Below are 17,882 nucleotides of genomic sequence, written 5' to 3' on the forward strand. Positions count from 1 at the left end.
TTGCAATGATTCATTGTCTCTTCAGGTATTCCACAGATGCAGGGTACATCAGGTTGATTGTGGAGATTTAATCCGCTGCTCCTGAGACTGCTGGGAGAGATTTCCCTTCTTCTTTGTTTGCACAGCTCCCGGGGTTCAGCTTTGGATTTGGCCCTGCTTCTGCTTGTAGGTCACCTGAGGGCATCTGTTCCCTGCCCAGATGGGACGGGGTTCAAGTTGCAGCTGATTAGGGGGCTCTGGCTCACTCAGGCCAGGGGGAGGGAGGGGTATGGAATGCGGGGTGCGCCTGTGGTGGCCGAGGCCGGCGTGACGTTGCAACAGCCTGAGGCGTGCCATGTGTTCTCCCGGGGAAGTTGTCCCTGGATCACAGGGCCCTGGTAGTGGCGGGCTGCACAGGCTCCCGGGAGGGGAGGTGTGGGTAGTGACCTGTGCTTGCACACAGGTGAAGGCCTTTCTTCTAAGGTGAAGAACAAGATAAGGAGGTCTACTCTTGCCACTTTTATTCAATATTGTATTGGAAGTCTGAACCAGAGCAATCAGACAAGAAAAACTAATAAAAGGAATCCAAGTTAGAAAGGAAGAAGTAAACTGTCACTATTTGTAAATGACATGCTCTTATATATAGAAAATCCTAAAGACTCCCTCAAAAAACTGTTAGAACTGATAAATGAATTCAGTCAAGTTGCAAGATAAAAAACTCAATACAGAAAAAGTGTTGCATTTCTATACACTAATAACAAACTATCAGAAACAGAAATAAAGAAAACAATCCCATTTACCATTGCATCAAAAATAATAAAATACCTAGAAACAAATTTAACCAAGGAAGTGAAAGACTTGTATATTGAAAACTATAAGATATAAATGAAAGAAATTAAAGAAGACACATAAAATAGATAAATGGGAAGATATTTCATGCCTGTGGATTGGAAGAAACAAAATTGTTTAACTGTCCGTACTGCCCAAAGCAATCTACAGATTCAGTGCAATCCCTATCAAAATTCCAATGGCATTTTTCAAAGAAATAGAACAAATCATCCTAAAATTTGTATGGAAGCACCAAAAAAAAAAAAAAAAAAAAAACTTGAATACCCAATGCAATCTTGAGAAAGAAGGGAAAAGCTGGAGGCATGATGATTTCTGATTTCAAACTATATTACAAAGCTATAGCAATTAAAACAGTATGGTATTGACATAAAAACATACACATAGATCAATTGACCAGAACAGAGCGCCCAGAAATAAACCCACACACATATGGTCAATTAATTTATTTAAAAGGAGCCAAGAATGTACAGTGGGGAGAGGATAGTCTCTTCAATAAATGGTGTTGGGGAAACTGTACAGCCACAAGCAAAAGAATGAACCTGGACCACTGTCTTATACCACACCCATAAATAAACTCAAAATGGATTAAAGACTTGAACATAACATGTGAAATCATAAAAGTCCTGGAAGTAAACATAAGGGAAAAGCTTCTTGACATCAATTTTGGAAAAGATTTTTTGAATCTGATACCAAAATCAAAAGCAACAAAAGAAAAAATGAATAAGTGGGAATCCACCATACTCAAAACCTTCTGCACAACAAAGGAAGCCATCAACAAAATAAAAAGTCAGCCTACTGAATGGGATAAAATATTTACAAACCATGTATCTGATAAGTGGCTAATATCCAAAACATATTGAAAAACTCATACAACTCAATAGCATGAAAACAAACAATGTGGTTAAAAAATGCACAGAAGATTTGAATAGACATTTTTCAAAAGAAGACATACAGATGGCCAACAGGTACATGAAAAGATGCTTAATATCCTTAATCACCAGGAAAATACAAATCAAAACCACAGTGAGATACTACCTCACACCTGTTAGAATGACTATTATCAAAAAGATAAGAAATACAAGTGTTGGTGAGGATGTGGGAAAAGGGAATCCTTGTGCACTGTTCGTGTGAATGTAAATTGGGAAGCCACTACAAAAAACAGTATGAAGTTTCCTCAAAAAATTAAAAATAGACCTACCATATGATCCAGCAATTCCACTCCTGACTATTTATCTGAAGAAAATGAAAACACGAGTTGAAAAAGATACACGCACCCTCCTGTTTGTTGAAGCATTATTTACAATAGATAAAGGAACAACCTGAGTGTCCATTGATGGATGAATGGATAAAGAAAATGTGGTAGACATATACATAGAATATTATTCAGCCATTAAAAAGAGGGCTTCCCTGGTGGCGCAGTGGTTGAGAGTCCGCCTGCCGATGCAGGGGGCACGGGTTCGTGCCCCGGTCCAGGAAGATCCGACATGCCGTGGAGCGGCTGGGCCCGTGAGCCATGGCCACTGAGCCTGCGCGTCTGGAGCCTGTGCTCCGCAACGGGAGAGGCCACAACAGTGAGAGGCCCGCGTACCGCAAAACAAAAAAACCCAAAAAAAACCACCAGCAAACAAAATAAGTTCATAGATACAGAGAACAGAATGGTAGTGGCTGCCAGAGGCGGAGGTGGGGTGTGAGAGAAGTGGGTGAAGGGGGTCAACGGTAAACAGGAAAGAATATTAAAATTTATATACATTTCTAAAACCTTCTAGTGACCAATTACGAATCAATAGTCAGTTTTAACTGATATTTTATAATAGTGATACCAAATGCAGACAGACATGAGGTAATATTTAAAGCAATTGCAGGAAAAATCATGTGTTTGAACATATTTGACAATGTATTGAAAGGATTTTTATGTTTATTCATTCTTAAAGAGAAAGTTATACAGATCTAGTGTTTGGTGAGAAAGAGAGGGAGAGCAGGAGACTGATCGCCGAGGGAAAGCAGTACATTCAAGCAGGTAGGGTTATCAGTTTCAATATAAATATCAAAGTGTATGTCTCATGCACTTTCCTCTGAGGAAAAAAAAGCAACTGTAATGTGGTTTGTGTGCAAAATGAATAGGCAATTATTATCTTTGGGTGACTTAAAGTAGCTCTTCTGGAAATTCTGCATAAGCAGTGGGAGTTAGCAATGTTGACCTTCGTATAGGGGTGCCTTTGCTCATGCATGTTATTATGAGTTGAGTGTAGTTTTAGAATATGGAAAAATTACCTGAGTTGGTTTTAAAGATGCCTTCTGTTGTCATGATTTCAGGGGTTCTCTAGCTGTCTCTTCACTCTGATTTGGAGCACTTTTAGAAAACCTTGGCAGCTTACCCAAAGAAGCCTATCTTCTCTCGGAGAGCAGTCGATATTGTTCTATTTGTGTTAACTCAGATCCTGATTGTTTGAAAGCTTCTGGCTTTGCATAGTGAAGTTCTGTTATGACACGGCTTATCCTTAGTAGTGTTACCCGATGCACGTTTGTATGCATGACACACAGTTGAGGCCAAAAAAACTGCAATGTTGAAGTTTGGAGCAGAGGTAGGTTTATTGCAGGACCGTGCAAGGAGAATGGGGCCTTGTGCCCCCCAAACCCTGAATTCCCTGAAGGGTTTCAGCAAAGCATTTTTAAAAGCAAGGTGTGTGTGGGGGGTGTGGCTGGTTGTTGCAGACTTCTTGGTGTCGGAATCCTTTGTTCTTGCAGCTGTCCACATGGGTCAGGTCATGATGTTCCTGTAAATCTCCAACAAGACACATGTTATTCTCTGTTCTGCCACTTTCAATCTCTATATGAATGGAAAAGTGTTACACCTTTAAAGGTCAGACCCTTGAGAATGGGCTATCCTGTATATTTCAGGCTATAGGCAACATTCTTAACTTGTAGCAAAAGCAATAGAATACAAAGGTTAAAGTAAAAGAAGCAGTTCTAACATGGAGTCAGATTTGTTCTTCCCTATTACAATAGTATATGGATATGGAAAGACTAGTTGTGCTATCATAGATTTGATTACTACCACTCAGTTCCTTTATGTCTGTTATTTAGGGCTTTCAACCATACTCCGAGACTGATGGGACAGGTGTTACTTCCCTCATTTTACAGGTGAGGAACTTGTGACTAGGAAAGGTTAACTGTGTGTCTGGCAGATTAGGCCCTCAAGTTCAGGTCTTCTGACTCCGGAGTCAGTGCCCAGTTAACTACCCCACAACATCCTACGCCTTCAGCCTTCTCAAGGGTCATTGTGGAGCAGTGAGTAGACCCCAAAAGGCACAGCCTGGACCTGTGAGTAGGAAGAGGTAGATTTGACTCAATAAAGATGGGACATTCCAACAACAGCAGGGACTGCTTCATGAAATCCTGTACAGCCTATCACTTGAAATGGTCATCTGGATGTTGCAATGGGGTAAAACACAATATAGCATTTGGCTAGGTGACCTTTTGTGTCCCTTAAAATTCTGAGACTTTGTTAAAACAAAATCTACTGTCTGGTTTCCTCTCCCTTGTTACAGCCACGTATATATATGAAATGTCCAATTTCACGGTTCCCTTTCCTGGCTTTCCATCAGGAGTACCTGTCAAGCTTTGTGAGGATACATATGCCGAGGCCTGACCACAGACCTCCTGTATCAGAATTCCAGCGTGGGGCGGAGTGGGAGGTGTGAGAGTATTTCTCCAAAAGTTGCACAAGTGATTCTAAGGTGTAGGGTTGTGAACCACTCTTCTTGTGTAGCCCACTAATGACAAGGTACAAGCAGGCCTCAGTTTGGATTTTTTTGGTATAATTTGTCAGCATCAAGGAGTCATAGCTTCTCAGTGTGCAGTACCGTTTTTAATAGTAATCAGGCCATTTAATAACACTGTGTTTGTTCTTTCGGCTGCAAGGATACCATGATCTCCACTTGGCAGGTTAGTTTTGCCGACATCTCATTATGCCTGCCTATCTCATGGTGGGGTGGGAGTTGGTGCTGGTCTAGGAAGTAGACATTGATCAACCCAACCACATAGGTCCTTTCATGTTCTGGAAAAAACAGTTCAAAGGGTGTGAGGGCCAGCCTCAATGATCAGCAGGTTGGATAGAGAAACTAGTGAGCTGCTCTCTCCTATACTAGTTACCTACTAGTTAGCTTTGTAGCAGTAAGAAACGTCCAGTAGCATGAAGAATTAATGGTTGTAGGGTATTGTTTTCCTGAGGAATTTTCTTGATAAAGTACTCCACCGTGTTTATAGCACTTCTCTGAGAGAATAATCACTGAAGGATAAGACACCCCCCGCTGTGTCTCCTCATGGTGGACCAGAAAAAAAATTACAGTTGCTCTAACAGTATTTTTTTCTACTTTTCAATCAATAGGATGCTTTTTAAAGCTTACGTTTCTCTTTGGACACTTTAAGTGACGATGAGACAAAAGAAAAAAAAGCCAAGATAAAATGACAGTATAGACACTCCTCAAATCCTATAATGAACTCCACAGGGCATCCAATTTTGATGTATTAGGATTTTTTTTTATAATGAGTACATTGTTGGAAATCACATTTTCTATCTGCAGGAGCTGGAGATGAAACTGAGCTGACATCTTACCTCTTTGTAGTTAATTAGCAAGAGGAAAGTAGTGGTTTGAATCTTGTATGGGAAAGGGTGGTATTAGTCATCCACCTTTTCCCTTCAGACACCTGGATCTTCTTCTGTGCTTTTTGATTTGGTTTAATGGTTTGGTCTTGTTGGCTGGAAAAGATGAGGGAAATTGAAGAACAGTTATTATTTAAAAAAAAATAACTATAGCTCACTTCTCCCCTCCATCTTGCCTGTAGGAGAAATAAAATAGAGCACGTCTTTTTCCTCCAAAGAGCAGTTCTTTACCTGGACTCACACTGTAAGCAGTGCTGGCGCTGCAAGAGTCTTTTGTTGTCACTGTATTAACATTTGTCACCTTTGAATCCCTAGCACTTAGCACAAGTACTGGAACTTAGTAAGCATTCAGGAAATGTTTATTAATTAATGAGTAAATAAAACATCGTGTTGACCCATATAGTAAGGTGTTCAAGTTGCATTAATTGTGTCTAATCCCTTTCTCCAGGTAGTAGCTCCGTCCGTTCGAAGATGTATGCTGAGGTTTACATAGAACTCAACGGTTAGGGACAGAGGCAGAGCAGGGCATGGAGGTATGTCTCCATTTAGGGGACTGGTCCTCTGTCAGGTGAGCACGTCTGGGGCTGGCACGGATGCTCATCCAGATGAAGGCTAAGTAAGTGGCAGAAACATTTAGCACAAGACTCCTCTGATCCGAATGTGTTTATTAATGCCACATCATGGGCCTGGTCCTGGGGGTGACAGAGAAGAGCCACTTTCCTGGTTCCTCCTCTCAAGGAGCCCACTTTGTACGTGGGAAGACTAAGCAAGCACTTGAAAACAGCCAGCACCCAAGTGTTACACTGTGTGTGACTGATCCCCAGTGCAGTAAGCATCCAGGGGGGCTGGGTCAGTGGTGCTTGGTGGAGAAAGATCAGTTTTTTGAGTCCCCTCTGTGTGCTAATTGCTGGACCCTATCGGCTACATCCATCATCTCTCTTCATCACAACAACCCAGTGAGGGACCTCAGGCGACCTGACTCAGTCGAAGAGCCTGAATCTGAGCACAGGAGATCTGACGGCATCCCGCCTGTGGTGCTTTCTCCCGTGCTTCGTGCCTCTTCTCAAGGTCCCATCCTCAGGCAGGGCTTCCTGGAGGAAGCAGCACCTCCAGGGACCTTGAGAGGAGGAGAGAGAGGGCTTGGGTTGCAGGTGGCTGGAGCGAGGGCACTGCAGGCTGTATGTGGGCGGGGCAAGAAGAGCTGGGGGTTGATGTGGGGCTGTGGAGTGTCTCGGTCAGGGAGATGGCATGGGGAGATGAGGTTGGCACACCCCAGCTGTGGAGAGAGAGGCCCGGTGGCCAGGAACTCCGGAGGGCAGAGGACAGCTGTGAGCGGCAGGGATGGGGGTGAGTTGTGCTCTGGCCAAGCCCAGTGCGGAAGCCAGGCCCCGAGCGCGCGGCCCCGTGCCCCTCAGCCTGGGTGGAGCCCAGCCGTGTGGCTCTCAATGGGCAACCTGTTGACTGTGAGGTGTGGTCCAGGGCTGGGCCTTGACCTAGAGAGGGGCGAGCAGGCCTCGAGGTCTCTCACTGCCCTGCAGAGACAGCAGAAGCCCGGCTCACGGCGGAGGGGCACCCACTTTGTGCAGCTTCTGCCCGGGGACCGGGTGCTGTCTCCACGGCCTCCCGCCCTCCGCCCCCACCCCCACCCCATTGCAGCAGCAAGGGCCCGGGCCCTGGCAGGTGTGCACGGTCTCCATCTCTCTCTGCTTTTGGCTTCTGCGTCCCGACCAAGCCCCCTCCCAGAAGGCAGGCTTCCGCTGCCCTGGCTTCCGCTCTTCCCCACACGCTGGGACCACGCAGGTCTCGGCTGCTCGGCTGGGTGGCCCTTGGGTCTCCCCCTAGACGAGCCCACCCCCAGGAGCCCCTCGTGGGCTCAAGCTGCCCTTGGTGCAGGTGGCCCTGCTCCTTCTCCTTCTGGAAATCTCGTGGCATCAGATCTGCCCACCGCGTTGGGGAGGAGCCACCACTTCTAGAGAGGGTTTGGAGTGTAGCTGTCACCTCCAGTCTCGCTCGCTCCGCTCAGCGTGCTAGCTGTGGGATGCTGGCCACCCATCACTGCTGCCCACCAACCTGCAGTCACTTGGCTCTGACCAGAGGGAGGTGGCCTCCCAGGGTCCCAGCCCAGGGGGCAGTGGACGCTTCTGCTCATCTCAGTTCGGCAGCTCTGTGCTGTCTCCTGGCTACACTGACTCTGAGGGACAGAGGTTCTCGTAGGAAGGAAATTGTCGACAGCCACAGTGTGGTAGGACACAGCTTCTCCAGGGAGGCAAGATCCCAGCCTCAGCTTCTGCTCCTGGAGCCCTGTTTCTGGAGGTTTCTTTTTACCCAAATTAAGCACCCTCTCATTAAACCCCTGTCCTTTTATTTCTGATTCTAAAGTGGGGACTCGCACTTGAAAAACACAGTGTTTCTCTACCACCCTACACTTCATCAAAAGAGTGAGAATCTGGGTCCTTTATGGTGTGGACGAAGGCCAGACCACAGTCCCCACTGGGGTCAGAAGGTGCCGGCTGGGCCTGCACCTCAGCACCCGGTCAGTGGTTGTAGACACTCAACTGATATTTCTATCAGTCGAATGGATAAATAAGATCAGAATTATCCACTTACAGAGACATGTGTTTTCTCCTGCAGTTTAGTCCTTATGGGGAGGGGTCCATGCTAAGGAAACATAAAAGGGTAGCAACAATAGAAGCGTCACATTTGTGTATAGAGAGCTGGCCTTTTCCCCAGAACTTTACCACATATGACCTCGTTTAATCTTTATGACTCTTCTGTCACAGAGGTTATTTTTTATTCCTATCTGAAATAGTAGGAGACCCTGGGTCACAGTCGAAAACAGTGTTAAACTACTTGTTAGAACTATGGCTTAAGTTACTTCTAGTCACTTTAATTCTCATCTTTTCCCACTCCATCACAGCTGAGTAGAGTATAATGCTAATAATTCAGCTTATGATAAGACATAGAGACTTAGACTTCTGTGTGCCAGGCACGGTTCTGGCTCCCCATTTTGCAGATGAGGAAACCGTGGCATCAAGTGGTAAAGTAGATGAAGGGCCTTTGATAGTGGGCGTGGGCCCCCTAGGTAAGGCAAGGCTCATAGCCAAGGAACTGTGATTTGAACCAGCGTCTTCCTCCCTCCCTGGCCCTGCCCAGGTCACGCAGCTGCCGAGTAGCAGAGCCAGAGCACTGCCCAGGCAGCCTGGCTCGAATGTGTGCTTCTCAGCAGAGTACAACACTGCCCCCTGCTATCGTCCCCCTGCCTTCCTGTCTCACCAGCTCCTGGCCTCTTTTCTGGTCTCATCTGCTGGGTAGGCCACCTCCCTGGTTTCTCTTCTTCTCCCCAGCCCACCGGTAGTAAAAACTAATCATGTTGACCTGGAAGAGTTGAAGATCGCATTTTCCCCATGGGGTGGAACGCTGTCACACAGGTCTTTAAGAAATGGCTGATTTGTCTTGGGGTTCTCTTTTAAAACACCTGGTTCTGTGGATGACTTGGCTTCCACAAAGCTCTAGCTGACTCTAGACGTGTGATTTTTCTGCCCCCAGAACACTGCCATGTGTGGGTCTTCTGGGATGTTTTGTCTTGTAAGGAATGACTGACCGTAGCCTACCCCTCTGTGTTCCTTCACCTCCCTTTGGAGTCATGAGATAAAGTGACACGGGGGAAATGCTCAGAGAAGACATTCATCCTTTGCGTTTTTCCTTTCAAGGTATTTTTGAATGACAGTGTTAAAGCACCTATAACACTGCTGTGAACTGTTAACAAGCACATTTGCACATCACATCTATCATGCTGTTTGCATGATGTTATGTGAAGAAACAGCTCAAAGTATTTTTAAGATATAGCCTTTTATCTTCGGAAGCACCAGAAACTATTTGCAGATTGGTCTTGGGAATCAAATTAGCCTAACACATCGGTGAGTTCCTGGAGGTGTGGGCATTTCTGTAAGTGGTTCCTGGCCCCTTAAGCCTTCTGATCATTTGCACTGTGTATTTTTATACAGACTCTTGTACTTTGGAGAAATAAAATAAAGAAACTTAAAGGTGAGTTTGACAAGGGCTTCTCCACACTGTTTGTCAATGCAGATGGATCCTGAATTTTAATGGTAGTAGTTTCTTTTAAACAACCAAACCTCTTTAAACCTCTCCACAAATAATGTCAGTGCGCAGATTATGTCTAAAAGTGTGTGCTGGTGAGTGGAAATCTTTCCTGACCCCATACTGCAACCATGAAGGAAGAGCCTAATCCTGGAAAACAGTCTTGACAGCCTGGATGTCAGTTACCTCCATCTCATCTGGGCCACTGCCTGCGTGACATTTTGCTGTCACTTGATGACTTCGGGTGTCTACATTCAGGAGCCCAGCTTGGGATCATAGAACGAGCCAGACCTTGCACCTCCAGTTGAAACCTGGTTGGCTGCCGCTTACCGGCTGTGGGATGTTATGTGAAAAAACTTGTGGAGAGGCCTTGGTTTCCTCACCTGTAAAATGGGGATGGCATCCCTGTTGTGAAATTGTTGTGAGCAACATCTGTGCGCCCATGTTCATAGCAGCTTTATTCACAATAGCCAAAAGGTGGAAGCAGCCCAAGTGTCCATTGACAGATAAATGGATAAACCAAATGGGGCACATACAAACAATGGAATGTGATTCAGCCTTAAAAAAGAAGGAAATTCTGACACGTGCTTCAGCGTGGGTGAATCTTGAGGACATTCTGCTGATGAAATGAGCCAGTCACAACAGGACAAACACAATATGATTCCACTGACATGAGGTGCCTAGAGGAGTCAAGTTCACAGAGACAGAAGGAGAATGGCAGTCACCTGGGGCTGGGGGAAGGTAGAATTGGGGAGTTAGTGTTTAGCGGATATGAAGTTTCGATTTTGCAAGATTAAAGAAAGTTCTGGAGATGGATGATGGTGATGGTAGCACAATGATGTGACTGTACTTAACGCCACTGAATTGTACACTTAAAAATAGTTAAGCTGGTAAGTTTTATGTTGTGTGTATTTTACCTCAGTAGAGAAAAATTGGAAAAAAGAATTATGAGCATTGAAGAACACCCAGTAGGTAAAGTGCCTGCCATATTATCAGTGTTCAGTAACTAGTAGCAGCTTTTACTAGGGTTTGGGATTATAACTAATGGTTGCGTGATATCTCATCATGTGGCTGTACCATAATTTGTTTCTTTTTTGTTTGACTTTTGGATTTCTTATGGTACTCCACCATTGTAGCAATGATGGAATGGATTTTCGTATTTGTGTATGTCTTTTCTATTGTTTGGGGTTTATATCTTTGAGGTTGATTTCCTGGGTCACTTAATCAAGGTGAATTAATCTTAGTCTTTGGGGCTCTTGCTTCTTATGCCCATAGAGTTTCAGAAGGGTGCTGTCATTTTCAGTGTCACCACCCAGGCAAGGGCGCCGGCCTCACAGTGTCCTCATCAGCACTAGGCACAATTTTAAGCAGTTTTGCAAAATGAAATGAGTAAGAGATGGTGTTTTAATGTTTAATATACATTTGTTTGCCTTTATTTGATCACTGGAAATGCTGAGAACTTTTCATGCCTGGATCTACATTTATTTTTTCCAATGTGTATTGCCTGTTTACATCTTTTGCCTATATTTCTAGTGTGGTTTCAGTGCTTTTCTTATCAAATTTTTTTTGTCATGTTTGTAACATATTGTTGCCATTTTTAATATTCAGACAGTCTTACTAGTTATGTAGTTAAATCATTCATTTAAACATTTCAAAACACAATTATAAGATTTTAAAGTAGATCAAAAATGGTTTTGCAATAACATGGTTATTATACTTAATGAATCTTCTTCCCATAATTCCCTTATCATTCTTTTAATACCTATTAGCATAAAATCTGTTTAGATGTTAACTTACATGACTATAGTATTTGAATTAAAATTATGTAGGCTGACCAATTAAGAATAAAATATTAATAACCCAATATAAAGAAGACATAACAAAAATTAGAGAAAATAAAAAATTAAAATTATTAATAAGCATGACATTTTTTACCTCACTAATAATTAAATTCATTAAAAATCAAATGATAGGATATTATCTTCCATCTATAAATTTGGTAGGGATTAACAACATTGTGATGGTGACTGAGGCTGACCCTCAGATATGCTGCCAACGGGGAGAGAAAATTGGGTCAACTTTAATGAATAGCAGTTTAGCACAAGGTATCAAGTATCTTTAAAATGTTCATAAACATTGATTTAGAAAATTCCCATATATAACTAAGGCTAGAGGCAGCCTCAAAAATGTAGAAAAAATATTTATATTCATAGATAAAAATAGGATTCAATACAAATGCCCAGTGACAGGGAATGATTGAATAAGTAATAGTACGGCCATCTTTGGAGTGTTATATAGTCATTATAAATGGTATTTCCTAAAAATTTCAGTGATATGGGAAAACACTCACGATATGCTGGTAAGTGGAAAAAGCATGATGCAGTGATTACAGTAAAACAAACTGTGTGTCACGGTGCGAGTTTGTGTGTGTTTTGTGTATGTATGTGTCTCGTACATATCTAGAAAGAAGTGCGTAAAAAGTATTGATAGTACTTATGTGGTAAGAGTATGGGGGATTTTTATTTTCTTTTCTATATTTCTGCACATTTTTTAAGCTTCATATTGTTTGCAAATCATCGTTTCTACAATCAGAAATTTTAACTGCTAAGGAAGACTAAAGATAATAAGTAGATCTCTCTCCTTTTCTGGATTCATGTTCCCTTTGCTCTCTTCGCTTTGATATATTGGACAGAACCCTGGACAAGAAGTCAGAAGGTGTTTTTTCAGGTTATGGTCCAGAAATTTGCTAGCTATATGACCTTGGGAAAATCTAACTCATATGTACCTGTTTGCCAGTTTGTAAAATGGGGATTTCTACCTTCCCTGCGTGTACCATTGGAGGGTTTAAGAATTAAGGTGAGATTACCAACATAGGGGAAAACACTTCTGCAAACTAAGATGCAAGTTCAAAGGATTCCCCAAACCACTGGGAGGTCTGATAATTTGTTAGAAGGACTCACGCAAGTCCAGAGCTGTTATCCTCACAGTTATAGCTGATTACAGGAAAAGGATACAGCTCAAAGGCAACTAAAGGAAGAGTCACATAGGTGGAGTCTGGAAGGATTCCAGTGCAAAGCCTCTGTGTCATCTCCCATGCAGTCAGGATATGTTACCCTCCTGGCCTCCATGTGTGACAATAAGCAGAGTATTGCCAACCAGGAAGCTCTCCCAAGCTTTGGTGTCCAGAATTTTTAATTGGGGCTTCGTTACATAGGTATGATTGATTGATTGCCCACATGGTTGAACTCAGGCTCTCGGTCAACTGATACTGTGTTACCCAAAGCCGCCACCCTCAGTCACATGGTTGGTCTTTCCGACATGGCAGCCTCTACCCTAGGACTGTTGGCAGCCCTACCCTGAGATTCAGTGTGGCTAGCCCCACCCTAAGAGTATAGGTGTGGCCTCTCTAAATGAGGACACTCCTATCGGGTATGACCTAGATTACGTACCAGAGCCAAGGCAGAGGCCAGCTACCTGTTTGGGCAAGGCTAAATTCTTTACTACACACAAGGTGACGGAAAGAGATGGAGAACAAATTTAAACATAGAGATGATGTTAGTATGGAGGGGTCTATTATTTACCATATGTTCTAACATTGTAAAATAAGAGAGGGCATGAATTCCACAGGTGCAAGTGGTCTGCAAGTACCCGCTTCCCTGATCCTTAGAACCTTGGGGACCACCTTTGAGAAGGGAGTGTGCTAACAGTGGGGGCTGCAGAGAGGCTTTTGCTACAGTAGTTGTTTACCACAGAGACGAATTAGGCTGAGAAAACACTTACCGTCCTGCTGGGTATGTGAATCTGACCCTCGCCTCAGTGTTAACAGCACAGCAAATATGTCTCTCTGTTAACGAATATATCTAATGTGAACGAGTTATAAGCCTGTTTTTTTCTTGGGTTTCTCTACCTGGCACCATCTCCCTCTGTAGTGCAGCTGAGCTTACTATGTACAGAGAAGAGGGGGGTGATAAAAATAAATTGGCTCGTTCCCCTTGCAGAGTTTCAAATCTCTAGCACCATGTCAGGTTGGATCCATAAGGTTTCATAAGAGTGAGATTAGAAAAATGAAAACCTGAGTTTATTTTCTCATGGAATTAAAACAAAATTAGAACACAATGAAGAGGAATCATCATCCTCAGGAAACTTGCTCGAGGACAACTGTGTGCTTTTATGGAAAAAGAACCAGCGACAGAGACTTAGGATGAAAGCATTAAAGTACGATTGTGCTCCCACCCTGCCTTCAGAGGGAAGAATTTCAGCCTTTGTCTAGTGGTTTTTTGGAAACAAATAACTTGTCATAAATTGATGTTGTCAGTAAATTTGGGTTGTACATTCTGTTTCTTTCAAGGAAGAACTGGCCACGCAGAAGTAGTCCGAGTGGTATACCAGCCAGAACGCATCAGCTTTGAGGAGCTGCTCAAGGTCTTCTGGGAGAATCACGACCCGACCCAAGGTAGATGAGTGAGCCAGTATTTAATTATCTTACTAATTACAGCTGGGATAATTAGTGTTTGAACTGCATGGAAGAGATGAACCTTGAAATCACACAGGAGCTCAAGAATATGATTGCAGACATTTATTGACGGAGACGGGGAGGGGCTGGGGAGAAAGAGGGCGAGAGAATAAAGGCACAGCCACCGTCTGCGCCCCTCCCCCCTTTACAGCTGTCAGGGGTGGGAAAATTCCCACAGAGAAAGACACCAGACAATAGAGATTCGTTCACCTTTGATTATTGCATTATTCCTCCTTAATGCAGTCTTTTGTCTACAAAATTAAAGTGTCTTTCTAGCAGCTCCAAAGTTTTCCTGATTTATGGTTCCTTTATTTCCCTGAATTTATTTAGCCTTTCTCATCTTTTGACATTATGAGCCATTTTTTTTCCTTTTAAATGTCTGTGGGTGATTTAAAAAAAAAAAAGAACATAAAGGTAAAATGCAGTATTCAGTGGTACTACAATGCTTGGGTTATTTAAATATTTCATTTGTCTTCTTCGGAATTTATTATATGAGATATTAATATATTCGGGCTGTAAACAACGGTGGTCAGGAATTTTATCTGAATGCACACACAAGCAAAAATCTCCTGTTGGCAAATATCATTGTAATATTCAGTAATGGAGTAATCTCCGGATTTCATCTTAACAGCCTTACAAGCACTGCTTTGCCAGTGTGACGATCTGATACTATGAGGCTTATGGACTGAAAAGTCCTGTATATCCGATGTGATTTTCATTTAGCAATTGGTCTATTTAACGGAAATATTTTCCCTTTGGTGTCAGATTTTGGGGGAGTGGGTACGCCATGTTGGCTATTTCCTGATGAATGGATGTGTTTTTCCAAATGTGCATTGTGCTTTGGGGTGGGACCTTACCAAGACCCCAGCAGCATAGGTTGGTGAGTCCTGAGTTCTGGTTCCACTTAATGCCAGGGTGGTTTGCCAGAGGGCAAAGGTCAGAGCTAAGGCAAGAACAGCAAAATGATCAACGAGCCAGGGTCAGGCAGGTCCAGGATCCAGGTACATCCAGCAGGGTGGGTAAAGGCCACGAAGGAGGCCAGGAGCAGGCTCTCCATGATAGTGAAGTCTGGTTGACATGGGGAGATGAGTCCCTGGTGGGAGAACAGTGAGGTATGGGGCAGGGGAGGTACAGAACTGGTAGGGCAAGAGTACTATCATCGGAAGGTTCTGATGCCACCCCCGTTTGGACTACGGGACTGTCACATCATATGAGAACGGCAAGCCTAATGGCTTAGACACGCATGGCTCAAAGGGAAACTGACTGATGAGCATCATAAGTAAGGGTCGTGACAGCCAGGAACTCATGCTGGGAAGCCTTTGCTCCAGATGGAGCAGCCATTCAGCCTCTTGGCTCTCAAAGCTGAGGGTCAGGCAGGATGCTGAGGGCTCCAAAGTGCTAAGTGGAGACACCTATCAGGAGCCCAGGCAAACCTGAAGTCATGGAGGAGACAGGCTCCCCACAGGCCCACAAGGCTGGGTATGTGGCCTTGGCCTGGCCACCCGTAATGCCGTGTCCTGATACAACCACCTTATGCTTGACCCCCGCAAAATTTCAAAGAGGGTGAAGTCTGTCATCCACTTCTCTCTCCTTACTTCTCTTAATGTCTTACCCATTTTATCACATCTTTACTAGCACACCTCAGTTATTAGGCCACGAGTTCTGGCCCCTGAATCTCAGGGGAATTCCACCTTCAAAAGAACTTTAGGAGAACCTCTTGTTCTCCCCATCCCATGGATCAGACTTGTCTCAACTTTGCCTCAGTCCTCTTTGAAATTCTTGGTTTACTATCTGTGTTAATTTGCTAAGGCTGCCATCATAAAGTATCACAGGCTGGGTGGCTTAAACAACAGAAATTAGTTTTCTCACAGTCCTGGAGGCTGGGAGTCTGAGTCGAAGGCATTGGCAGGGTTGGTTTCATCTTGGCTTGTCGATGGCTGTCTTTTCCTCATACAGTCTTCCCTCTGTGTGTGTCTGTGTCCTGATCTCCTCTTTGTATAAGAACGCCAGTCACATTGGATTAGGGCCCACCCAAATTACTTCATTTAATCTTAATCTTTAAAGTCTCTATCTCCAAATGAAGTTACACTCTGAAGTATTGGAGGTTAGGGCTTCAACATGTGAAGTGTGGGGAGGGGTGGGACACACTTCAGCCCATAACACTGTCCAATAATGTAACCGGTTGATGTGCTGTTCTTCCAGAGGTATTTTTTTTTCCTAACAAGGTGTTCACAGGCTCATAGACTGGACGAGACTTTAGAGGTCATCTGGTTCAATTCTATGAGTCAGAAGATGAAGTTGGTAATGATGGAATGATGGGGGTCACGGACAATGGGACTGGAATGTCGAGTGACCTATTTTTTACACTGATATTTTGGACAAATTATACATGTAGGAGGAGAGTTTTTCTACCCTTGTGTATATTTGTTTCTGCTTAGAGTAGTGCTTCATGTAATATATACAATCACACATATTAAATCACAAGATATCTGATCTTCCCGCATTATTATTAGAATTACTTTTTTAGATAGTTCAATGTAATGGGCCATGGTAACAATCTTTTTCTGCCTTGTAGGGTTTCCTAGGACCCTTCTGGAAATAGGGCCAATGGAGTGATCATATGATCCAGTCCTGATCAATCAGTATCTTTTTCTGTTGTCAACAATGTTTGATCCAAAGAACAGGCATGTGACCCAAGCAGAACCAGCTAGAGTCCTTCCCTGGGACTGTTGTATGTTCTCAGTTTGTTGCAGCTGCTGGGGTGGGTGCTCTGTATGGGGAATGACGTGCCCACCAGAGAAGCAAGGGAGGAAGATGAGCAGATGGGAGGAGAAAACCCTCAGGAGGCTCTGAGGCCCTGAGGCTCCTCATTCCTGCAGCTCTTCCTTCAATTCTGAGAGCTCTCCTGTGAGCTCTTCAAGCTAGGAGAGCTACTAGGTATTCCCTTCCTTTTTTTAACTTGAGCTAGTTTGTTGGCTTTCTATTACTTCCAACAACAACAAAAACCCTAACTAATCCACTTAACTCAATTTAAACAATGAGCATTATACTCGATCATTATATTCAGTAACTGTTAGTTAACCGTGTTCATCTGGCTCCATAAATCAGAGGTCTAAAGCCATTTGAATGGTTTTATCATTGACTCAGACACCGAGGGGCGGACACTAGAAATTGTTTCTTCAAGACCTGTTGGAGGTTCCTTGGTAATTCAGAATTAGGATTTAGGATTTGGGACATATGGCCTGAGAACATATCAGATGCCTTTTCAATATTTCTGAAGTATTGTGAAAGACAAGCATTCATTAATGACATTTATTTTTGCCAGGTATTCTGCTAAGTGGTGCTAGATCACTAAGTGGTCTGGAATAAGCAGCAGTAACATTTTGGTTAACACACAGGGAAGATACATTTCTATAGGAAGAAAATAGTTAAATCCCAATAAACTGAGACCAAATGAGCATTCACATAAATGTGTATAAGATCACAGACGAAAATGTTAACCTGAAATAATTAAAACAAGTATTGGTTAACCCTGGGGGATTAAAAGCAAAAATATAAGTTCATAAGAAGTCTGGTATCAATGGATCTAATATTTCCAGGGAACTCTGAAGGTCTAAAACGTGTAATCATGTAATTTTTCTGAGGTAAGAATTTGAAGTCCACTTGCTAAAGGATGGGCATGCGGCAGGAGATAGCTGAGCTGCAGGGGAACTTGGCCATCTGAACACAACTTCTTCATTCTCTACCTGAAGTCACATGATGACTCTTATCACATTTCAC

At 43.4% G+C, this 17,882-nt stretch overlaps 1 protein-coding gene across 8 annotated transcripts in view; it reads left to right on the forward strand.

Moving 5' to 3' along the window:
• The window catches only part of MSRA (methionine sulfoxide reductase A), a 369,385-nt gene that overhangs the window by 228,770 nt on the left and 122,733 nt on the right, over positions 1 to 17,882 (forward strand). For all 8 annotated transcript variants that reach the window (XM_067745309.1, XM_067745306.1, XM_067745314.1 and 5 more), the window contains one exon: positions 13,938 to 14,042. In XM_067745309.1, coding sequence (XP_067601410.1) covers positions 13,938 to 14,042 — 105 coding nt within the window. The remainder of the gene's footprint in view (positions 1 to 13,937; positions 14,043 to 17,882) is intronic.

The sequence above is a fragment of the Pseudorca crassidens genome, chromosome 7 (genome assembly GCF_039906515.1).
Source record: "Pseudorca crassidens isolate mPseCra1 chromosome 7, mPseCra1.hap1, whole genome shotgun sequence".
NCBI classification, from domain to species: domain Eukaryota; kingdom Metazoa; phylum Chordata; class Mammalia; order Artiodactyla; family Delphinidae; genus Pseudorca; species Pseudorca crassidens.